The following is a 25,000-nucleotide window of genomic DNA, read 5'->3' on the forward strand; positions in this document are numbered from 1 at the left end:
TATAAGGCTGGTATCGCCCCCTAGCGGCGGGAGGGGGGGCTTAAAGAAGCCCCCCAGCCCCACGCCATGACCCCCACCACGACAGACCCAAACAAGCTGACCAGGGGCCTCACCTCACAATTTAACTATAGTATTAGGCCATCAACAGGGTGGACTAGGCCTGGGGTAGAGCTTTGTGTCTCTAGCAGACACCATCTGACCTCCACTTCATTCCTCCATGGCTCATAATAACAGTACTATAGTGTATGATAGATATGTGTATCATAGGTCCACTGAAACCAGAATAAATCATCACGTTTGCATTAAATGTGTTTAATTCAAAACAGCGTCCAGCAATAAACTTTAAATAAAACATGAAATAAACAATAAAGCATGCTCAGTTTCAGTCGGTATGTGAGGGTTTTACAAGGCGTATCGCTGGAGATTACCAGCCAGTGTCTCTGACATCAGTTAGCAAACACACAGGGCAGCTATAGGTGTTTCTTTAAATCTGGTATTTACAAACGGACTTTATTTATAATACACCACATACAGCTTTAAATACATCATGGGACCTTACATTATTACAAAATATTGTAGATAAATGAGTCCGGATATCCAGTCTAGAATGATCTACAATCCACAGTAGACTGTGTTAGGTCCTTACAAAATGCCCATTCGACAACAACGTGACCTCTTGTTGTTTGAGACCAGGTGGAGACAACGCTAAAAAGTCCACAGGATTTGAGAAAATGTTGGAAAAACACGTTACTAACAATGTTCTTACAAAAAACTAGTCTAGTTGCTTTCTCCCCCACCACCACTGGGCTCTTAAACATGCACACACACCTACATCAGCCATTTGCTCCATTAAAAAAATATCTTTTACTTTTCTCAAACCCTAACCAACCATGAGCTGATCCATCCAGGGACTCTTGGTGGTGATATAGCATATAGCTATAACTAGCTACACCTTGAGCAACTAGAGGATGCTAATTTAACCATACATAGTGCAGATTGAAATAGATAAATTAAAAAATACACAATGAATAACACATACCCACATGCACATGCTGGGGCCAATTTGAATATTATTACTTTAAACCTTTTAACAGTCTTTTGGTGTAGTTTACAGTTTCAAGCAAGCAAGTAATATTTACTTGGCTGTAAGATTAGAGCATATTAGTCAGTTCCTTTGGGACTTTGGGTCAAAACTAAGATAAAATGTATTTTCCCTGCTAGTATAGCTGCATTACAAATACCGTATTTACTGTGTGGTTCACTACAAAAGCCAGATTTACAAAGCATACAAAACAGTTTTGGTTTTACCAACAATCATTCATCCACCCATCAGGTCCATTTGATCAATGCTTTGGAAGCATGTTCTAAAACACATGTCGTCAGATGTGAAAACATGTTTTTAACAATCTGTACATCTCAACAACTGACATTGGGAACACACACCATCACACACACATTTCAACATATTATCCTAACCCTCTTAAAACCATGCTGCTTTACCCAAACCCAAATGCATTGCTTTACATAATATACAAATGCAAAAAGTTGATAAAATGTTCAGAAAGTCAATCATTCATAAATATAGTGAAATGACCTTACTGACCGTTGTTATTGGAATCATTCAGAAATGAATTACACTAACATCAGCTGGTTCATAAGCAACATGTGTCATTTTGATTTCGATTTGACAGGTTCCTGCTGAGATGGTGTACCAGCTTGTCATTGTTCTTCAAGTACTGTTTTCAACTGCAGCCTCAGCGTTCCCTCTTCCCGATGGAGCTGAATCTGGTTATTGATTAGAAGTGCAGGACAGAGGCTGTAGAATGGACGTTTCGCCGTGTAAAGTAGGCATTTTAAAACATGAAATACATAGAAAGAAAAGGATGAGCCTTAAAAAGATACGTGGAGAATCGTTGCTCGAATATATTCACTGTGAGCCCAGAAAACACCCAGACACACAGACCCACAAACTGAAATGCCTTTGACTAACTGCGGGTGATTTAGTTCAAGTAATGCACTGAATTAGTAGCCTCGTAAATCTGTGTCCCAAAGATGTACGCGGATACAGTTTGGTCTTCAGTCAGAACCAATAAAAGATAGATAGATAGATAGATAGATAGATAGATAGATAGATAGATAGATAGATAGATAGATAGATAGAGATAGATAGATGGGTAGATAGGTAGATCTATAGATAGATTGATCCTATATCATGCAGTGCGACAAGTTTTTTGGATTTGATCAGAATGTCAAGGCTTTGAAAATCTAGACAAAATACTGAGAGTTGCAATCCTTAGAGCTTAACATTGATATATATATGTATGTATATCAAAAAAATATATACACCATTTCATATGTTGTTTCTCCATCTTTCCTTTGTCTGTGTTCCCTCCGCTCTCTCTCTCTCTCTCTCTCTCTCTCTCTCTCTCTCTCTCTCTCTCTCTCTGTCTCTCTCTCTCTCTCTCTCTCTCTCTCTCTGTCTCTCTCTCTCTCTCTCTCTCTCTCTCTCTCTCTCTCTGTCTCTCTCTCATCATCATCATCATCATCCGTCGTCCTCTGAGAGAGTGTCATGCGGGGTTGAGGAGCGGGACTTGCTGTGACCCCGGGCCAACTTCCTGTCCAGCAGGAAGTCCTCGATCTCCCCTGGTAACATCTGGAACTTGTCCTGAAACTCTGCGTCCACGGCTCCCAGGAGCTGGGGTTGAAAAAGACGAGCACACGTGAGTGAGTGAGTTGAGTGTTTGTGTGTCACGTCCCGCCCCCTTGTGGATTGTTGTCACTCCCTGTCCTTATGTTCCCCTGACTGTCCTCACTCACCTGAATTGTTTCTATCTGTCCCTCATCAACATTCCCCTCCTAGTGTGTTTAGTCAGCGTGTTTCCCAGTGTGTGCCAGTGTGTCTTGGTTCTTTGTATCAAGCGTCCCAGCAGTTTCCTAGTGATATTCACGGTATTCACGATCAACAACTCATTTCCTGTGTATACTGAGTGGTGCTTTTGAGTCCTTTTCCCCTTGCTGCTCACCCAGCTGTTACGTTGTGTGCATGTGTTGAGTGTGTGTATACATGGAGTTTGTATGTGTGTGTGTGTGTGTGTGTGTGTGTGTGTGTGTGTGTGTGTACACATGGAGTTTGTATGTGTGTGTATGTGTGTGTGTGTGTGTGTGTACACATGGAGTTTGTACGTGTGTGTACATGGGAGTTTGTATGTTTGTGTGTGTACGTGGAGTTGATGTGTACATGGATTTTGTATGTGTGTGTGTGTGTGTGTGTGTGTGTGTGTACATGGAGTTTGGTAGTGTGTGTGTACCGTAGGTTTCTGCTCCACTATCTCCTGAAGGAGCTGCTTGTTCTGCTCCCCCATCTGGTCCTGACGCTTGGCTTGTGTTTCCTCCAGCTACAGACAGACAGACAGACAGACAGACAGGCAGACAGACAGACAGACAGACAGACAGAGGAGTGACAGAGGCATAGAGAGTGAGACCCTGTTGGAAACATTGCTCGATGGGTACCGAGTTGGAAGACATGCTAACAGATAACAGACAGAGTCCTCCTCTCTCACCCGCTTGATGTTCTGAACCACTTCGGTGACGTAGGACTTATTGATCTCAATCTTCTCCCTTCATACAGAAGCACAAGGACAGTAGGCCTTCATCAGCGAGGAGTCCTCACAGGGCCAAACACAGGCGGGTCTCATGAGGTTAACTGACAGGCCTCAGTGTGCCGTTACACCCCTACTACGTGTTGTTGCAAGATGCATCGTTGAATAAGCCTATAGGTTTTAGTATTGTATGTTATGGGAATGATATGTGGTGGTAAGACGTATTCGTATGTCTATGGCTCTAGGTGTTATAGTAATAGATAGGGTCCATAAAGGGGTGGGGAGTGAAGGATGGTTTGAAAATATGGGACAGCAGAACTTACTCTTCTGCCAGATGTTTCTCTTTGGTCTTGGCCTGGTTGATCTTGTCCGTTCTCCTCCGATCCATTTGCTTCTTCAACTCTTTCTTCTCCCTGTCCAGAGAGTACAGTGAGAGGAGCTCACATCACAGTGAAGGAAGGACTCCCATGTCCTCTTCCGTCTGGTCTGTTCTGGGTTAATAAACGTGTTTAGGCTGACTTTGAGCATAGCGTCCGTTTGTTGATCAAAATGGGTTAACACTCATCATAGTAAACGTAATGCCCAATACCCAGAAAGGGACTAGGTTTATAGGGCTTGGGCATCAGAATGCATCATGGGATTTTTTGTTGGCGAATAGCCCGCCATTTAGTACTCAAGAGAGTTATAGTAATGTAAAGTCCTGAATAAATGTAAGTATACCGTATCCTATGTTAATGAAAATGTGTATCCTATGTTAATTACTAAACAATGACGAAAACGCTATAAGTAACGTTAACATTTTAGTGCTACTGTACTTCCAAAATGGAGATGGTCATTGCGATGTGATGTCACGATATGTAAGCCCTAATATACATAAGATCCTACTCTAATCTCAGATATGTATGCAGTGGCTCACTTATCACAGATGTCTTTGAGTTTCTTCATCTGAGTGTTGTGGTTCTCCTCCGCCAGGCCGGTGAGTCGCTCGGTCAGCTGTAAGACAAGGAGCGCACTGGAACATTCAGCCACGGGTCCCTTACACCCTCACAACCAGTTTACAACAACGGTCCAATGGTCAAAAACAGAGATTGTATTTGGTTTGTTGCAGTGATAGTGTGTAGTTGACTAACGTCATTAGAGATTGTGTTTGGTTTGTTGCAGTCATAGTGTGTAGTTGACTAACGTCATTAGAGATTGTATTTGGTTTGTTGCAGTGATAGTGTGTAGTTGACTAATGTCATTAGAGATTGTATTTGGTTTGTTGCAGTGATAGTGTGTAGTTGACTAACGTCATTAGAGATTGTATTTGGTTTGTTGCAGTCATAGTGTGTAGTTGACTAACGTCATCAGAGATTGTATTTGGTTTGTTGCAGTGATAGTGTGTAGTTGACTAACGTCATTACAGATTGTATTTGGTTTGTTGCAGTGATAGTGTGTAGTTGACTAACGTCATCAGAGATTGTATTTGGTTTGTTGCAGTGATAGTGTGTAGTTGACTAACGTCATTACAGATTGTATTTGGTTTGTTGCAGTGATAGTGTGTAGTTGACTAACGTCATTAGAGATTGTATTTGGTTTGTTGCAGTGATAGTGTGTAGTTGACTAACGTCATCAGAGATTGTATTTGGTTTGTTGCAGTCATAGTGTGTAGTTGACTAACGTCATTAGAGATTGTATTTGGTTTGTTGCAGTGATAGTGTGTAGTTGACTAACGTCATTAGAGATTGTATTTGGTTTGTTGCAGTGATAGTGTGTAGTTGACTAACGTCATTAGAGATTGTATTTGGTTTGTTGCAGTCATAGTGTGTAGTTGACTAACGTCATCAGAGATTGTATTTGGTTTGTTGCAGTGATAGTGTGTAGTTGACTAACGTCATTAGAGATTGTATTTGGTTTGTTGCAGTGATAGTGTGCAGTTGACTAACGTCATTAGAGATTGTATTTGGTTTGTTGCAGTCATAGTGTGTAGTTGACTAACGTCATCAGAGATTGTATTTGGTTTGTTGCAGTGATAGTGTGTAGTTGACTAACGTCATCAGAGATTGTATTTGGTTTGTTGCAGTGATAGTGTGTAGTTGACTAACGTCATCAGAGATTGTATTTGGTTTGTTGCAGTCATAGTGTGTAGTTGACTAACGTCATCAGAGATTGTATTTGGTTTGTTGCAGTGATAGTGTGTAGTTGACTAACGTCATCAGAGATTGTATTTGATTTGTTGCAGTGATAGTGTGTAGTTGACTAACGTCATTAGAGATTGTATTTGGTTTGTTGCAGTGATAGTGTGTAGTTGCCTAACATCATTAGAGATTGTATTTGGTTTGTTGCAGTCATAGTGTGTAGTTGACTAACGTCATTAGAGATTGTATTTGGTTTGTTGCAGTGATAGTGTGCAGTTGACTAACGTCATTAGAGATTGTATTTGGTTTGTTGCAGTGATAGTGTGTAGTTGACTAACGTCATCAGAGATTGTATTTGGTTTGTTGCAGTGATAGTGTGTAGTTGACTAACGTCATTAGAGATTGTATTTGGTTTGTTGCAGTGATAGTGTGTAGTTGACTAACGTCATCAGAGATTGTATTTGGTTTGTTGCAGTGATAGTGTGTAGTTGACTAACGTCATCAGAGATTGTATTTGGTTTGTTGCAGTGATAGTGTGTAGTTGACTAACGTCATCAGAGATTGTATTTGGTTTGTTGCAGTGATAGTGTGTAGTTGACTAACGTCATTAGAGATTGTATTTGGTTTGTTGCAGTGATAGTGTGTAGTTGACTAACGTCATTAGAGATTGTATTTGGTTTGTTGCAGTGATAGTGTGTAGTTGACTAACGTCATTAGAGATTGTATTTGGTTTGTTGCAGTCATAGTGTGTAGTTGACTAACGTCATTAGAGATTGTATTTGGTTTGTTGCAGTGATAGTGTGTAGTTGACTAACGTCATTAGAGATTGTATTTGGTTTGTTGCAGTGATAGTGTGTAGTTGACTAAAGTCATTACAGATTGTATTTGGTTTGTTGCAGTGATAGTGTGTAGTTGACTAACGTCATTAGAGATTGTATTTGGTTTGTTGCAGTCATAGTGTGTAGTTGACTAACGTCATTAGAGATTGTATTTGGTTTGTTGCAGTCATAGTGTGTAGTTGACTAACGTCATTAGAGATTGTATTTGGTTTGTTGCAGTGATAGTGTGCAGTTGACTAACGTCATTAGAGATTGTATTTGGTTTGTTGCAGTGATAGTGTGTAGTTGACTAATGTCATTAGAGATTGTATTTGGTTTGTTGCAGTGATAGTGTGTAGTTGACTAACGTCATTAGAGATTGTATTTGGTTTGTTGCAGTGATAGTGTGTAGTTGACTAACGTCATTAGAGATTGTATTTGGTTTGTTGCAGTGATAGTGTGTAGTTGACTAACGTCATTAGAGATTGTATTTGGTTTGTTGCAGTGATAGTGTGTAGTTGACTAACGTCATCAGAGATTGTATTTGGTTTGTTGCAGTGATAGTGTGTAGTTGACTAACGTCATTAGAGATTGTATTTGGTTTGTTGCAGTGATAGTGTGTAGTTGACTAACGTCATTAGAGATTGTATTTGGTTTGTTGCAGTGATAGTGTGTAGTTGACTAACGTCATTAGAGATTGTATTTGGTTTGTTGCAGTCATAGTGTGTAGTTGACTAACGTCATTAGAGATTGTATTTGGTTTGTTGCAGTGATAGTGTGTAGTTGACTAACGTCATTAGAGATTGTATTTGGTTTGTTGCAGTCATAGTGTGTAGTTGACTAACGTCATTAGAGATTGTATTTGGTTTGTTGCAGTGATAGTGTGTAGTTGACTAACGTCATTAGAGATTGTATTTGGTTTGTTGCAGTGATAGTGTGTAGTTGACTAATGTCATTAGAGATTGTATTTGGTTTGTTGCAGTCATAGTGTGTAGTTGACTAACGTCATTAGAGATTGTATTTGGTTTGTTGCAGTGATAGTGTGTAGTTGACTAACGTCATCAGAGATTGTATTTGGTTTGTTGCAGTGATAGTGTGTAGTTGACTAACGTCATCAGAGATTGTATTTGGTTTGTTGCAGTGATAGTGTGTAGTTGACTAACGTCATTAGAGATTGTATTTGGTTTGTTGCAGTGATAGTGTGTAGTTGACTAACGTCATTAGAGATTGTATTTGGTTTGTTGCAGTGATAGTGTGTAGTTGACTAACGTCATCAGAGATTGTATTTGGTTTGTTGCAGTGATAGTGTGTAGTTGACTAACGTCATTAGAGATTGTATTTGGTTTGTTGCAGTGATAGTGTGTAGTTAGGGTAACGTCATTAGAGATTGTATTTGGTTTGTTGCAGTGATAGTGTGTAGTTGACTAACGTCATTAGAGATTGTATTTGGTTTGTTGCAGTGATAGTGTGTAGTTGACTAACGTCATCAGAGATTGTATTTGGTTTGTTGCAGTGATAGTGTGTAGTTGACTAACGTCATTAGAGATTGTATTTGGTTTGTTGCAGTGATAGTGTGTAGTTGACTAACGTCATCAGAGATTGTATTTGGTTTGTTGCAGTGATAGTGTGTAGTTGACTAACGTCATTAGAGATTGTATTTGGTTTGTTGCAGTCATAGTGTGCAGTTGACTAACGTCATTAGAGATTGTATTTGGTTTGTTGCAGTGATAGTGTGTAGTTGACTAACGTCATTAGAGATTGTATTTGGTTTGTTGCAGTCATAGTGTGTAGTTGACTAACGTCATTAGAGATTGTATTTGGTTTGTTGCAGTCATAGTGTGTAGTTGACTAACGTCATTAGAGATTGTATTTGGTTTGTTGCAGTGATAGTGTGTAGTTGACTAACGTCATTAGAGATTGTATTTGGTTTGTTGCAGTGATAGTGTGTAGTTGACTAACGTCATTAGAGATTGTATTTGGTTTGTTGCAGTGATAGTGTTTAGTTGACTAACGTCATTAGAGATTGTATTTGGTTTGTTGCAGTGATAGTGTGTAGTTGACTAACGTCATTAGAGATTGTATTTGGTTTGTTGCAGTGATAGTGTGTAGTTGACTAACGTCATTAGAGATTGTATTTGGTTTGTTGCAGTGATAGTGTGTAGTTGACTAACGTCATCAGAGATTGTATTTGGTTTGTTGCAGTGATAGTGTGTAGTTGACTAACGTCATCAGAGATTGTATTTGGTTTGTTGCAGTGATAGTGTGTAGTTGACTAACGTCATCAGAGATTGTATTTGGTTTGTTGCAGTGATAGTGTGTAGTTGACTAACGTCATTAGAGATTGTATTTGGTTTGTTGCAGTGATAGTGTGTAGTTGACTAACGTCATCAGAGATTGTATTTGGTTTGTTGCAGTGATAGTGTGTAGTTGACTAACGTCATTAGAGATTGTATTTGGTTTGTTGCAGTGATAGTGTGTAGTTGACTAACGTCATTAGAGATTGTATTTGGTTTGTTGCAGTGATAGTGTGTAGTTGACTAACGTCATTAGAGATTGTATTTGGTTTGTTGCAGTGATAGTGTGTAGTTGACTAACGTCATTAGAGATTGTATTTGGTTTGTTGCAGTGATAGTGTGTAGTTGACTAACGTCATTAGAGATTGTATTTGGTTTGTTGCAGTGATAGTGTGTAGTTGACTAACGTCATTAGAGATTGTATTTGGTTTGTTGCAGTGATAGTGTGTAGTTGACTAACGTCATCAGAGATTGTATTTGGTTTGTTGCAGTGATAGTGTGTAGTTGACTAACGTCATTAGAGATTGTATTTGGTTTGTTGCAGTGATAGTGTGTAGTTGACTAACGTCATCAGAGATTGTATTTGGTTTGTTGCAGTGATAGTGTGTAGTTAGGGTAACATAAGGTTCCTTGGTGTTCCAGAAGCAGCAGTGCAGGTAGTGTGGCTGTGTGGGAGGCCCACCGTTTTGATGTGTTCCCTCTGCAGGTACTTCTGACTGAAGTACTGCTCCTGTCTCAGAGCCAGGAGTTGCTGGTGCTGTTCCTCCTTCAGCTGCTGCAGCTCCTCCTCCCACTCGCCTTCTCCAGACTCACTCCTTAGAAACACACACACACACACACACACACACACACACATTAACACACACACACCCACACAAGCATGCACACAAATACACACAGACACACAGACGCATTCACGCGTGCACAAACGTACACACACAAACACACGCATGCACAGACGCATGCACACACGGGCGCATTCACAAACGCACACACATTCACGCACAGACGCATACATGAACACACACACACACACACACACACACACACACACACACACACACACACACACTCCCTGTGCCTGTTCTTGCAGTGCTGTCGCGCGGTCTTCTTGTGGCGGTTGTTGAGGTCTCTGATGAGCTCAGAGGTCTTCTTCTGGTGCCGTCTCACCAGCTCTTTGAGCTCCTTGAACTGCCGCCTCTGTTCCTTCTGGTAGCCCTTGAGTTGCTGCAGGCTCTCCAGCGAACACGGCGGGAAGTCTGGGGACAGGGTGAAGGTCTCAGTGAAGACCTATGAATCAGGCTCTCTGCTGATGGTCTGGGGACAGGGTCACTCAGTGAAGACCTACGAATCAGGCTCTCTGCTGATGGTCTGGGGACAGGGTCACTCAGTGAAGACCTATGAATCAGGCTCTCTGCTGATGGTCTGGGGACAGGGTCACTCAGTGAAGACCTATGAATCAGGCTCTCTGCTGATGGTCTGGGGACAGGGTGACCTCAGTGAAGACCTATGAATCAGGCTCTCTGCTGATGGTCTGGGGACAGGGTCACTCAGTGAAGACCTATGAATCAGGCTCTCTGCTGATGGTCTGGGGACAGGGTCACTCAGTGAAGACCTATGAATCAGGCTCTCTGCTGATGGTCTGGGGACAGGGTCACTCAGTGAAGACCTATGAATCAGGCTCTCTGCTGATGGTCTGGGGACAGGGTCACTCAGTGAAGACCTATGAATCAGGCTCTCTGCTGATGGTCTGGGGACAGGGTCACTCAGTGAAGACCTATGAATCAGTCCCTCTGCTGATGACGTCTGGGGACAGGGTCACTCAGTGAAGACCTATGAATCAGGCTCTCTGCTGATGGTCTGGGGACAGGGTGACTCAGTGAAGACCTATGAATCAGGCTCTCTGCTGATGGTCTGGGGACAGGGTCACTCAGTGAAGACCTATGAATCAGGCTCTCTGCTGATGGTCTGGGGACAGGGTCACTCAGTGAAGACCTATGAATCAGGCTCTCTGCTGGTGGTCTGGGGACAGGGTCACTCAGTGAAGACCTATGAATCAGGCTCTCTGCTGATGTGGCTGGCCGTCAGAATGTTCAGCGTCTTGATTAAATCTTGATCAAAGAGTTGGTTTACTCTGGCAGACAGTTTATTGATTATATTCATATGACATGATTTATATTACAAATGTGCAGGCACGTGGTCTAGGGCTCACAGGGGTTGCTTCTTACAAGATATTAAAGCAATTACTCACGGAGATGTCCGAATGTCAAGGAGACTAGCCCTCCGGTCAGTTTGACGTATGGTAAATGTTATTAAATTGATCGTAATAATTGAATAAGAACCCAATATGATCTGAACATACAAACGTTGAAGTCAGGTATTAATGTGGTATATTTGATGACTAACCTATCAGAACACTGAGCACCAGGTCCTCTGTTTTGGCCGCAGGCTTGGCCGCTTCTGCTGGACCACCGATGGGAGACAACATCACAAGATCACGGAAAACAGTTCAATAGGAGTTGAATATTTAGGAATAGAAGGGAGGAGGAGGAGGAGGAGGAGGAGAAGGGGGAGTTAGAATTGGAGGAATAGGAGTTAGAATAACTAGAAAAGGAGGAATTGTTGAAGGACATTTGCAAAGGTTTGAATTGAAAGGCAGATGAAGGCTGGCCCCTGCTAAAAGAGAGCGATAAGAGGCTCTGGCCGTGGTGATGAAGGACATGATCTGAGTCAACGGGGGTTTGAGTGGAATTGAAGGATAATCCAGAGTTTACGGTTTGATTACCTGGCGTTGTGTTGCATTTTACCCATGCTAAGTGGTATTCCTGTAAGTGATAGCAGACTGTGTTTTTGTTTGTTCTGTATTTGTTTGATTTGGTGTTGGAGGATTACCACTGGAGCAGAATGTGTTACCTGTGGCCGCTGCTTGCTGATTGGCTGCGGTTGCCTTTGGTGTCGTGGTGATTTGCGTTTGGCTTGTTGGCCCAGGGGCGGGGCTAAGACCGTTCTCCACGGGGATTGGCCCTGGTTCATTCTTCCGGTCAACAGAGCTCTCAGTCTCCTCCTGAACAGAAAACAGGACTTTAGACGTGACACAAGATAAGCCTCAAATAATTAAACACAACCTGACCTGTTTGCAATGCGTTTGTTTGAGTAAACTTTGAATGTGTGGATATTAGTAATAGGTTTGTGTACGTCGGTATCTGTTATGTGTGTGGTTGTTGTCCTTGTGTTTTCCTCTGTGTCTCCCCTCTCGTACTCTGTGTAGGTGTCACTCTGCCATTGGATGTTCCTCCACCATCGGCCAACCCCCTGTCCAATCTGAGAGCTGTCCGTCGGCCAATTAGAGAGTCGTCCGCGCCTTGATAACTTCCACCTGTTTCCCCATTGTCAGGTCCACTCAGTTTTCTGTCTGTTTGGTTTTTTATTGTCGTGGCTAGTTATCCTTTGTGCTTTGTATGCCATAGTGTGGGCCTCCTCCTCTCCTTAAGTAGAGGAACATGTTCAGACCTCCTCCTCTCCTTAAGTAGAGGAACATGTTCAGACCTCAGTGTGGGCCTCCTCCTCTCCTTAAGTAGAGGAACATGTTCAGACCTCAGTGTGGCCTCCTCCTCTCCTTAAGTAGAGGAACATGGTCAGACCTCAGTGTGGCCTCCTCCTCTCCTTAAGTAGAGGAACATGGTCAGACCTCAGTGTGGCCTCCTCCTCTCCTTAAGTAGAGGAACATGGTCAGACCTCAGTGTGGCCTCCTCCTCTCCTTAAGTAGAGGAACATGTTCAGACCTCAGTGTGGCCTCCTCCTCTCCTTAAGTAGAGGAACATGTTCAGACCTCAGTGTGGCCTCCTCCTCTCCTTAAGTAGAGGAACATGTTCAGACCTCCTCCTCTCCTTAAGTAGAGGAACATGTTCAGACCTCCTCCTCTCCTTAAGTAGAGGAACATGTTCAGACCTCCTCCTCTCCTTAAGTAGAGGAACATGTCCAGACCTCAGTGTGGGCCTCCTCCTCTCCATCCTCCAGGGTCAGGGCCGCCAGCGCCTTGGACCGCTGCTCCAGCAGGTTGACGTAGCGGATGGGGTTGGACAGCGCCTCGATCACGTCTGCTCAGTGTGAAGAACAACACCAGGATGTGACACAGAGCTGGTACTGAGCTGATGGCAGCGTACCAGATTACATCACGATATATTATACACAATGACAGGTGTGATTTGCAAAGGTTTAACATTAAAGTGCATTTCAATGTAGATATGCATGCGTACAGGATGCTGTGTCGGTGTGTGTGTGGTAGTATGCATGTGCACACATGAATGCGTGTGTCAGCGTGTCTATGTGTGTCTGGGAATCTGTACGTTTTGGAGCCTTATACCTGCAAAAGTGTCAGGTACATAATCCTTAACCTCTATCTGCACGAACACAGCGGGCAGAATCAGGTTCTGGTTCCTCTCGTTCCTCAGACCGATGTATCGATAACCTGAAGTACAAATAGATAAAACAAAAACTCAAATCAAGTTGCAAGTTAAATAAAATATCACAAATACTTTCTCAAGGTTTGATCATACATTTGTAATGTATTGGGGCTAATTGATTGGTTTCACATTGGATTCAGGAGACCTGTTTGTACCAAAGGTTAGTATTGGATTGCACCTCAGAGTCAAAGCTAGAGCTCTAGCTACAATCAATCTGCTATTGATGGCAGATTGATTGGCTTGTATCAAACAAAATTACAGTTTACAAAGATGTGAGGGGTTATAATGAGTGAGGAGAGGGAGGAAGATCCTCCTTAACATTGTTGAGAATAAAAAATGTAGATTGCCCAGACTACTGTAATGAATTAATGCCCTTAGATATGACTACTTTAATGCCTTTGTATATGTAATGTTTGTTTCCCTGGGTAAAGGGACAGCACCCCCTATCACAGATTGACAATTACTGCTTGAGGACGTTCCTCCCTCAGCCTCCTACTGACTCCCATTAATTTCCCCAGCAGTTTTGGCGGCCGGTGAATAACATGGGGTTCAATCTTTATAGGTCCATGGGTTCAATGCGAGAGAGGAGGAAATTGCTCCTCTGAGTGGGTGTGACTAACTAAGGGGTCTGAATCGTGGAGCCCTGGCTGCGCAATGAACCAATAAGCAGGAGTTACCAAGCCGTCTGAAAAGGTGCCGAAAATGTGGAGCTACACACGCCGTAATTCATTCATAATTTTTCTCAAAACAATTGTAGCTGAAAATAAACATAGCCAAATTACAACCAATAGCTTCAGTCATTATAGGCCCAATGATAGGCCCAGATTTTTTTATTTAGTTTTACAAATCAAGAGTAGGCCTGATTTGACTAACTGGCTTTGCATTCTTTCCTTCTTCCCTTGTGGTTAATTTCAAAGACATGCTGCCCATCAGCTTTCAAAGTACAATACTGCCACTGGTGGATTTGTATTCATTTTATTCCCATAATTATCCCTCCCTGCTATTTTGTAGTTCACCAAAACACCCTGAAACAACTTGAGTCCCACATAATTATGCCACCACACGCCACCAGTGCAAGCAGGCCAATGGCAACCAAGCGCGCAGTCCTTCCTGCCTCTCTTTAAAAACCACCAGCCGCCGTTATAAATACATATCTTCATATTCCAGTTAAATACTGTTTCTTTATCCTTTAAAGCTTTTAGTTGATTTTTTACAAAGTTTTTGTTCTGAACTGTATGAGGCATATGTTGTAGTCGCTGTCCCTGAGATGGGCCACACCTGGTCGGACGGCAGACACTGGAATGATGCGATGGCCGATGAACTTCCCTCCCTCTTCAAAAGCAGCGATTCTCAGCGAGGCCAGGGTAGGAAGAATCACCTGTAAAAGATCAACGTAAGGAAACAATCAAACCTACTAACCAACCCTACTAACCAACCAGCTAACTGACTGAAAAAACAATCAGACAGACTGACTAATTCAATAAATAACTTGCTAACAAATTAACTAAGCAAAGAACAAACCAACTAATCTACGTGTATGGTCTGTCATTATATTTATATTTAAGGCATTACCACTGTAACATATTTCAGCCATAATATTCTCTTGTGATACATTTTAGCTGTAATACTCTCAGATAGACACATGAAGCAGCACCGAGAGGTAATTTCCCCTCACAATCACCAGAGGGCAACATTGAGCACATTTGACAAATTAGGCGGTAATACTCTCACACAACCTCAGAGGGCAGTACTGAGCACATTTAACAAAGTTACAACATTTACACATAGGGGCAACAACGGACACACAGCAAGTTTTTAGAGCCGTAGAAGAAGTCTACTTTTACCTGTTTATAAAAAGCAACAGCTGAACAGAGGCGGGCAGAATCTCTTGGGCGGTGTATCCTAGATATCAAGCTTAGAGACACTCTGCGCGTGTTATATACCATTCCTCTCCTTTTGTTTCATAGACGATAGACAATAGACCAAAACCTTTACCAAATAAAGTGAGTTAAAAGCGATCCTGTCTCGGCGGCCTTTCCTGGATTAAAAATATCATAACACCACAACAACCTTATCTATTTTCAGCAGCCTTGGTAAATCTGGATTTTTATTGGGACTAGAGTTTCCGCTCACGCTCAACCTGTGATTGTAATTAAAGCCATAACCAGTGGCGCCAACTTCAGGTCAATATTGAGGGGGTCATAAATATTTTATTCTGTGACATATTTTAGCTGTAATATTCTCTTGTGACACATTTTAGCTGTAATATTCTCACATAGCCACATGGAGCAGCACCGAGCACATAGTTAGGAGGTAATACTCTCACATAACCACAGAGGGCAGCACTGAGCACATACAACAATTAGGAGGTAATACTCTCACATAACCACAGAGGGCAGCACTGAGCACATTTAACAAAGTTGCAACATTTACACATAGGGGGCAACAACGGACACACAGATGAAGTGAGCAAGTTTTTTAGAGTTGTAGAAGAAGTCTACCTTCACCTGATTATAAAAGCAACAGGATTGCTTGGAGAAGGCAGAATCTCTTGGGCGGCGTATTGTAGATATAAAGCTTAGAGACGCTCCGCACGTGTTATATACCATCCCTCTCCTTTTGTTTCATAGACGATAGACAATAGACCAAAACCTTTACCAAATAAAGTGAGTTAAAAGCGATCCTGTCTCGGCGGCCTTTCCTGGATTAAAAATAACATAACAATTCAAATGTGTTCCACCAAAAAGTAGTATATATATATCACTTCTCCAAAGTCCTGCTTTCAGTCTTTCAATCTCGTCCGTTGTTTAGCCTATAGGCCTATATTTTCTATTTTAAATCAGTGTATCTATGCTATGTTCGCCCATGGTTAAATAAATGTTTATATCTTTTAGAACACTGTCATGCACCTGCAGTCACTGAAATGGCATGGAAAATCGATCTCTGAGCATTCGATTTCAGCACGTTCTTTCTGGACAGCGCCGTTTACGAATGACGTAACTGTGCGTTCACACCAAACGCGACGGGCGACACGATTCCATACAAAGTTTCCATACAAAGTTTTAACAAAATTTGTCGCTAGAAAAACCTGCTGCAAGATTTGATTGACGGCGCGACATTTTGCCCTGTCACGGGCGAGCGCGTTCACGAGGATTTGCAGCGCGACAATTTCGCTGGAGTTGAAATATTTGAACTTTGCCACAACATTCGCGTGATGACAGCCAATCACCGTTCACTCCCTGGGTGACGTAACATAACAGCCAATCAGCGTTCAACCGGGCGGGCCAACCGCTCCCTGCACTCTGCAGTCAACCGCAGCTTGGAGGAGAAAGTGATTGTTGCCGTTTGCGACTCCCGGAGCTCTATATATAATATTATATGATATTATATAATATATAAATATCTATATAATATTATATATAATATCAGGGCACAAAGCTGTGTGCACCTCCGGATGATATTATGAACCCATAAACGACAGGCATTCTGACGTCTCTCCCTCTTCCACAACAGGTAAAGACACGCAGTGGTGGTTATCTCAGCCATGGTTGAGAATGACTTGGCATGAAGCACCGTTGGCGGGCAAAATATGTGGTGCGACAAAATTCGCCTGACTGCACAGCGACAGATTATGATTTGTCGCGCGACAAAACTTGGGTGAAAGCGCAACCAGGCGAAAAATGTGTCTTTTGGTGTGAATGCACAGTTAGAACACTCCTAAGAGACCGTTCGGGAACCACGCCTATAGAGGTAAACAACTTTGATAAGTCTAAATGTAGGAGTCTTCGTAGCATGGACGTTATCGGGAAACCGGGCCCTGCTCTTTGACCGTCTTCATCGCATCTCGGCATATGTTAACTTTTGAAACGGCATCTTGAAAGGCAAGGTTCATGTTGTGGGCATTTCAATGCACGTACATTGCCTCTTCTTGTATGTCCTTGACGCGCGGTTGTAAGCCCGACCTGCTCAATCATTTGGTGCTCTGCCGACCATTAGCCTATGTCAGGAATGTTGCCAGCAATGCTTTGGAACGATTGGTGGGGCAGAGAGAGGGGGAGGGAGGTGGCCGGGTGCTAACGCAGCACAGTGCAGAACAGCGTTCTATCATGCAGAACAGCATTCTATCACGCAGAACAGCGTTCTTGCGTTTGCTTTATTTAAAGGGTCAGACAACGACAACGTGCCGGTTCACTTCGTTTCAATATTGAGGGTGCAAGAAACCTTGTTCTCCCCCAGAGATGGAGCCAGTGGCCATAGCTATGATGTGGAAACCCTGGTCGCTAATGTAACTAATTGCTGAGCACATAAATAATATAATAACATTTTGCCTATAATGTTACAACGTATAACATTTTGGTTCACTTATTTCGTAATGAAGCAAGAATAATCATTTTCTCCTTATGTTATGAAGCAAGCATAATCATTTTCTCCTTAAAGTGTGAGCATTTGATTACATGATAAAATGAGTCAATGGGTTACAGGGGTAATTGTTCAATGGAAAGTGTGGTATACTATGCATGCAAATCAGTTATTCAATAGCTTTTACTGTTATGCAGGGCTCAAAGTGCATTGACATGTTTTGATGCATGGCAACTACTGTTGGTTAGTTGAAAATAATAATAACAAAAAACTTATTCTGAAACTGAAAATTGTGTTAATTTACAGAAGCACCTTAGTGAAATGAACTAAGCGTAATAACAACAGCTAAGGCAGCAACCTACCTAACTAAGCACGGGCTTGTGTGGGGGAGGGGGAGAGGGCGAAGGGGGGGGGGGTGTGTGTGCGAGGGCAAGATTGTGGATTGTACATCGGCTACCTGACGGGAGAGTTTAAGATGTTTATTTTATTTTTGTTTTTAACCAGAAAAATACCTCATTGAGATTCAAAATCTCCTATTCAAGTGGCCTGGCCAAGACAGGCAAGAGAAGCCTACAGTCACACATAATAAAAATAAAAATATATAAATAAAACAGTCGGCAGGGGGGAGGGGGGATGTTAATATAGCAGGACATTTCGGGAGGCTCAAGGAGGAGAGTAATGTTATATTTCTGCGTCTGTAAGCGCTATGCAATGGCGCGTTTCCACCGAGCGGTGCGGTACGGTCCGGTGCAGGTAAGGTGCGGCATGCGTTTCCACCGCCAAAAGTTGGGCAGGGTCCGGCAGTAAGCGCGCTGAGCCGTACCTATTTTTCGGTACTCCTCCGTTGGGGTACCAAGCTGTCCAATAGGGTGCCGAAAAGGTGGAGCTACACACGCCGTCCATTGATTGGTTGACAGAATCGTCACTTCCGTGCGAAAGGGGGATAAAAACAAACAAACACAGTACCCGCAAGGTATTTCTGGACAACGGCGAAAGCTTTGTTTATTGAAGCAAATGTCGCACAAAAGTTTGCTGTCCTTCTTGGACGTCCTCCATTGTTGCTCTTTGTGTAATGTGTCATGTTCTTCTTCTTCATTGAATTTATTAGCAGGCTACGGTAAGGCCGTTATCTTGATCCTGCCATTGTCTTGCAACTTCTGCGTCCACGCGTGTGTGTGCATGTGCGTGTGTGTGTGGTGTGTGTATGTGTATGTGTGCGTGCCTGCTGTGTGTGTGTGTGTGTGTGTGCACTGCAGGCTGCTTGGCACATGCACACTGCACTAAGTGTGGAGGAGCACCTTGTCCGACAGGCTTGCTATTATAATAGTAAGATTTCCTTCTTTCCTTCCTTCCTTCCTTCCTTCCTTCCTTCCTTCCTTCCTTCCTTCCTTCCTTCCTTCCTTCCTTCCTTCCTCCCTTCCTTCCTGTCTATCTGACCTTCTCTCCTACCTCTGTCTATGGCTCACCTTCTTGAAGACCACTGGCTCCTCGTCCCACACCGGGTTGATGGCGTTGTTCTGGGAGGTTTTGGTCCTCAGTGCTTTTCTCCTGGTGTCAACAGGAAGTCCGAACATCTCCACCTCCACGTACACGCCCACTCTGCGCTCAGTGAGGAACTGTCCTGATATCACCTGAGACACGTTAAATAAATAAATACAAAATATATAAATACTTAACTGTACCTTTTTGTTTTAGATTTCTTTGAATATATTGTCGGAAAACTTTGTCCCAGTATTAAAGTTATCTTATCTAAATTTTAATTATACTATCGGAATACATGAAAGGATGTGATATGTAAGTTTAGAATTCAAATTTGGCAGAACTCAAAATAACAATGGCAGATTTTTTTTATATTATTGCAAAAGCCTTGTTGCATAAATCAGCACAGCACAGCACCCCGCATGTGACAGAGAAAGAACCAGGAGATTACCTTGACAGAGAGCGTGTTGGCGACAATGCCGTCGACGGTGTTCTCTGTGAAAGGGTCAAAGTGTTTGTCCGGCCTCCTCATGAACTCGGGCTTCAGCCTGTAGCCGCTGCGGCCGTTGTACTCATACATGAAGAGATTCAGCTGTGTGGAAAGGTCTGGAACCGGCAGAGGAAGCAAGCCACACTGGTTTAAAGTACGGATGATGAGGTATGAATACTGTTCTCTGGATTAGATCTAGTCTCTTTTAGAGGAAACAGAGGATGGTGGAGGTAATCAGGTAACGTCTTTAAGAGCAGAGGCTGGACTCTGACCAGCGAAGGTGGTGCAGTGGGTCTGCCCATGGAGACAAGGGCGAAATGAGGGCTTTGAAAGTCTTATCCCATTTCATCCACTTTACACTCAACTGCATCGAGAGACCCATTTATCCAATTTTAATAACATGATCGGTGTCATGCAATATCATTTCTTTAATAATATATTATATTCAGAGATTCTTTACATTTCTGGGCATTATTTACATATTTACAGACAGAAATGTAAAAAAAAGAATGGCACTGACATGAATAAATTGAAATAAAAATGTAAAACTAACACCCTACATCCTGGTGTCATGCAATTTTATGTGTCATAAAAATATCAAACATTTATTTTTGGTCACCACTTCACCTTCCAGCTCCTAAGGTTATATTTATGCCTAAGGTTGACCTCAAAGGAACCCGACCAACAGCAGGGAGTACGGACAGAGAAAGAGGTCATAGGTTCAACTCTCACCTATGGTTTGGTAGTTGAGCGCCACCAGCTGGCAGCCGGCATTCCAGAAGAGTTGAGGCATGAAGTTAGAGGAGTCCACTCGCGTCCCCTTAGGGTATATACGACTCAGCTGGGATTTATTGTATCTGGTCAAGAGATTGGGTTAAGGCGTGAGATGCTTCACCACAAAAAAACAAAAACAAATTATATGTATCCTTATTTTTGTTATAGTTTTATTTTTGGTTGTATATTTCTTGTTATCGCCTCGGATGTCCGAACAGATTCCTGTTCATCTTTCATCATATTTACTGTAATTAATTAACCGATGTCTAGTATTTTGCTCGCCTGACACCGCAGGACAAATTCTCAGATGCGTCTGGAACCTCTATCATTTTGTCAAGGGCCGTACTCAACAGACACAGACCACAAGGTCTCTGGACACCACTGGACAGACCCACCAGAAGCGGCCCTATAATCAATGCCTGTCATCTTTGTTGTTTATGAACATGCCTCAACAGCCCCCGTAGCTCCTCTGTACATCGTATCAAGCCCACCCCATATTAGATAGATGCTGTGATTGGGAGGTCTGCCGGAAATCAGTCTGAACGGGAGGGGAGCCAGATGCATACGCCAAAGCAAATAAAACATGAGCTGCAGATCGTTCTGGTCTCCGGGCTGCCACCGTGCTGTTGAAGCTCATGTAGAAGGACACGGTAGTCCCCTGTAACATTTCAGATATTACAGCTGTGACATTGCAGCTACTACAGCTGTATCGTTGGGTGTGCAAAGTTTCATGAGCTTTGATTCATGGTATGTGTGGATTTTGAAGGATGAACATTTGTTTAATTGCAGAAGAGGGCTGCTGGGATTTGGTGTGTCGTTGCCATGGTGACGTGGTGTGTCGTTGCCATGGTGACATGAAGGATACTCCACAAACTCCACAGGGGACTTGGTGAGGTGCTCCAGTGCTTTGGTCTCTACAAAGGACGACATCTGGAAACACCTGCCCGCCTCTGGATACACACACACACACACACACACACACACACACACACACACACACGCGCACACACACACACACACACACACACACACACACACACACAATCACACACACAAGAGTTTAGAGGATCAATGGTGTCAGAAATCTAGTAGTGTGGCAGGTCAAGTGACTGGTCATGCTGTTGTAGTAGTAGTAGTAGTAGTGGTAGTATTAGTAGTAGCAGTGGTAGTAGTGGTAGCAGTAGTAGTAGTAGTAGTGGTAGTAGTAGTAGTAGTAGTGGTAGTATTAGTAGTATAGTAGTAGCAGTAGTAGTAGTGGTAGTAGTGGTCATAGTAGCAGTAGTAGTAGTAGTAGTAGTAGTGGTAGTAGTAGCAGTAGTAGTAGTGGTAGTAGTGGTCATAGTAGTAGTAGTAGTAGTATAGTAGTAGTAGTAGTAGTAGTGGTAGTAGTAGCAGTAGTAGTAGTGGTAGTAGTAGTAGTAGTGGTAGTAGTAGTAGCAGTAGCAGTAGCAGTAGTAGTAGTGGTAGTAGTAGTCTGTTTCCTACTCTTGGAAGCCTCAAAAGAGTTGAACTTGGTGGGCTGGACGTAGTTGACCAGGGTGGACATCTCCTCGGTGGCCACCGCCTCCCTCTCTGCTGACCCCTGCAGGCAGGAGGCAGCGCAGCGTCAGCAGCATCGTGAGCATTACCGTCAGGAGAGTCACCATCAGAGTCATGAGACGGACAACGACGGCAGCAGCAGACCTTTTTACCCTCGTCGTCTTCGTCCTCGTCGTCTTCCTCACTCTCGGCCTCTATCTCTGTTCGAGAAGAATGAAATGTCGCGTTGCATTTACACATTATTCTGCTCAACACCGTGTCGCATTACAGTGGCCTTGGCCTGTTGCTAGGGCGAATCAAAGCTGAAATAATAAAAAAGTATGAAAAGTATGACCTATTCCCGGCGTTGGTGGACATCAGGAACACTGAGGGTTGTGTGTGTGTGAAGCGTACCGCCGGTGTGGTTGCTTGGTGACATGGACTCTGCGTTCTGATTGGAGCTCTGGTCGGCCAGCCTCTTGACCTCAGGGGCCACGGTGGCTTTATGGGACTTCTTGTTCTTGATGAGGATCTTACCCATCAGCTCCTGAGGACTGGGCAGTGGGACCCCGGACTCAAGCTGAACACACACACACACACACACACACACACACACACACACACACACACACACACACAGGACATAAATACACGTGCTGGAATAAACTGTATATGTAAATATATTAAATCTATATCTATAGCTATACGTGTGTGTGTGTGTGTGTGTGTGTGTGTGTGTGTGTCTTTGTGTGTGCACAAACGTACAGGATATTTGTCTAAGGGATCAATCAACAGAGCTTCTCCAAAGATAGAACGGCAATACTCAGCCATCTTGGCCTGCTGCTTCAGGCTACAGATAAATACACACACACACGAGGAGACAGACAGACCGGCAGAGAGACAGACAGGCACAGAGTCAGTCAGACAATCAGCCAGGTAGATATAGTAGATATATATAGTACAGGTTGATAATGATGGATGTATAGATGATTCGATTGATACTCACGAGTCCACATGATTTTCGAAAGACAGAATGACCGGGAAAGGGGATGTTTTGAAAGCGCACTCTGCAATGGCTTCAATCACTTCCTACAAAGTAGACAGAACATAGGGTAACATGTACGTGGACTCTGATAGGCCGGTAGGTTAGCACATGCTTGCATTAATTAATTGTTGGTGTACAAGGTGACATCATCAAACATATGGCTGGACCGTAGTTAAACGCTGTCTCTGTGTTTCTACAGATTGAGTTCTGCTCTTCTTCTGTTTGTACTGTCCTGATGTTCGCTCTTTGAACTGTTCTACTGTTCTACTGTTCTACTGTTCTACTGTTCTACTGTTCTTCTGTTCTACTGTTCTTCTGTTCTACTGTTCTTCTGTTCTACTGTTCTTCTGTTCTATTGTTGTACTTTTCTGCTGTTTAATTGTTGTACTGTTGTACTGTTCTATTGTTGTACAGTTCTTCTGTTCTCCTGTTCTATTGTTGTTCTGCTGCTCCTCCTGTCCTCCTCCTGTCCTCCTGTCCTCCTCCTGTCCTCCTCCTGTCCTCCTCCTGTCCTCCTGTCCTCCTGTCCTCCTCCTGTCCTCCTGTCCTCCTCCTGTCCTCCTCCTGTCCTCCTCCTGTCCTCCTCCTGTTCTCCTGTCCTCCTCCTGTCCTCCTGTCCTCCTCCTGTCCTCCTCCTGTCCTCCTGTCCTCCTCCTGTCCTCCTCCTGTCCTCCTGTCCTCCTCCTGTCCTCCTCCTGTCCTCCTGTCCTCCTCCTGTCCTCCTGTCCTCCTCCTGTCCTCCTCCTGTCCTCCTGTCCTCCTCCTGTCCTCCTGTCCTCCTCCTGTCCTCCTGTCCTCCTCCTGTCCTCCTCCTGTCCTCCTGTCCTCCTGTCCTCCTCCTGTCCTCCTCCTGTCCTCCTCCTGTCCTCCTCCTGTCCTCCTCCTCTCCTCCTCCTGTCCTCCTCCTGTCCTCCTCCTGTCCTCCTGTCCTCCTCCTGTCCTCCTGTCCTCCTCCTGTCCTCCTCCTGTCCTCCTGTCCTCCTCCTGTCCTCCTCCTGTCCTCCTGTCCTCCTGTCCTCCTGTCCTCCTGTCCTCCTCCTGTCCTCCTCCTGTCCTCCTGTCCTCCTCCTGTCCTCCTCCTGTCCTCCTCCTGTCCTCCTGTCCTCCTCCTGTCCTCCTCCTGTCCTCCTGTCCTCCTCCTGTCCTCCTGTCCTCCTCCTGTCCTCCTGTCCTCCTCCTGTCCTCCTCCTGTCCTCCTGTCCTCCTGTCCTCCTCCTGTCCTCCTGTCCTCCTCCTGTCCTCCTCCTGTCCTCCTGTCCTCCTGTCCTCCTCCTGTCCTCCTGTCCTCCTCCTGTCCTCCTCCTGTCCTCCCGTCCTCCCGTCCTGACCTTGAAGGGGATCTCAGAGGTCATGGTGAAGCCGTGGGTGATGACGGGCTCCTCCTCGGCCGTGCGGCCCTTCCACACGTCCAGCTCCACGCAGCGGCAGCCGGCTAGCAGCACCTGTCGGTACATCTCCACAGACGAGCTGCCGGCCAGCTGACCCGCTGCCGTCCCCAGCGTCGGTTCACACCGTGGTCACCACGTTAATGAATGTAATCAAGAGGGAACATCTGTAAGGACATTTCTGTGTGTGTATGTGTGTGTGTGTTTGTGTGTGATTGGTGTGTATGTGTGCGTGTCCGTTTTCGGCTATGTGTGTGTGTGTGTGTGTGTGTGTGTGTGTGTGTGTGTGTGTGTGTGTGCATGTGCGCGTTGGTGCATACATGCGTGTGTGTGTTTAACTGTATGTGTGTTGTTTTTTTTGTGTATGTACGTGCGTGTGTGTGCCTGTTCACCTTTATGTATGTGTGTGTGTTTGTCTTTGTGTGTTTGTGTGTGTCTGTATGTATGTCTGTGTGTGTGTGTATATGTGTGTGTGTGTAAAACTGTTTGTATGTATGTGTGTTTGTTTGTGCATGCATGCATGCATGCATGCGTGCGTGTGTGTGTGTGTGTGTGCGGTGTGTGTGTGTGTGTGCGTGCGTGCGTGCGTGCGTGTGTGTGTGTGTGTGTGTGTGTGTGTGTGTGTGTGTGTGTGTGTGTGTGTGCGTGCGTGCGTGCGT

General features: G+C 43.9%; 1 protein-coding gene across 1 annotated transcript in view; it reads right to left on the minus strand.

Moving 5' to 3' along the window:
* Positions 1 to 2,542: 2,542 nt before the first annotated feature.
* Positions 2,543 to 25,000, minus strand: part of plcb1 (phospholipase C beta 1) — a gene marked incomplete at both ends in the record, with an annotated part of 32,324 nt that continues 9,866 nt past the window's right edge. The window contains 22 exons of the mRNA XM_084470696.1: positions 2,543 to 2,695; positions 3,309 to 3,395; positions 3,561 to 3,618; positions 3,923 to 4,012; positions 4,516 to 4,592; positions 9,511 to 9,643; positions 9,901 to 10,087; positions 11,235 to 11,288; positions 11,742 to 11,892; positions 12,813 to 12,925; positions 13,192 to 13,296; positions 14,570 to 14,669; positions 19,117 to 19,281; positions 19,581 to 19,735; positions 20,352 to 20,476; positions 21,259 to 21,343; positions 21,879 to 21,975; positions 22,077 to 22,132; positions 22,326 to 22,491; positions 22,677 to 22,761; positions 22,918 to 23,000; positions 24,285 to 24,442. Of these exons, the coding sequence (XP_084326822.1) occupies positions 2,543 to 2,695; positions 3,309 to 3,395; positions 3,561 to 3,618; positions 3,923 to 4,012; positions 4,516 to 4,592; positions 9,511 to 9,643; positions 9,901 to 10,087; positions 11,235 to 11,288; positions 11,742 to 11,892; positions 12,813 to 12,925; positions 13,192 to 13,296; positions 14,570 to 14,669; positions 19,117 to 19,281; positions 19,581 to 19,735; positions 20,352 to 20,476; positions 21,259 to 21,343; positions 21,879 to 21,975; positions 22,077 to 22,132; positions 22,326 to 22,491; positions 22,677 to 22,761; positions 22,918 to 23,000; positions 24,285 to 24,442 (2,483 nt within the window). The remainder of the gene's footprint in view (positions 2,696 to 3,308; positions 3,396 to 3,560; positions 3,619 to 3,922; positions 4,013 to 4,515; positions 4,593 to 9,510; positions 9,644 to 9,900; positions 10,088 to 11,234; positions 11,289 to 11,741; positions 11,893 to 12,812; positions 12,926 to 13,191; positions 13,297 to 14,569; positions 14,670 to 19,116; positions 19,282 to 19,580; positions 19,736 to 20,351; positions 20,477 to 21,258; positions 21,344 to 21,878; positions 21,976 to 22,076; positions 22,133 to 22,325; positions 22,492 to 22,676; positions 22,762 to 22,917; positions 23,001 to 24,284; positions 24,443 to 25,000) is intronic.

The sequence above is a fragment of the Micromesistius poutassou genome (genome assembly GCF_964030765.1).
Source record: "Micromesistius poutassou genome assembly, chromosome: 7".
In the NCBI taxonomy this organism is placed as follows: Eukaryota; Metazoa; Chordata; class Actinopteri; order Gadiformes; family Gadidae; genus Micromesistius; species Micromesistius poutassou.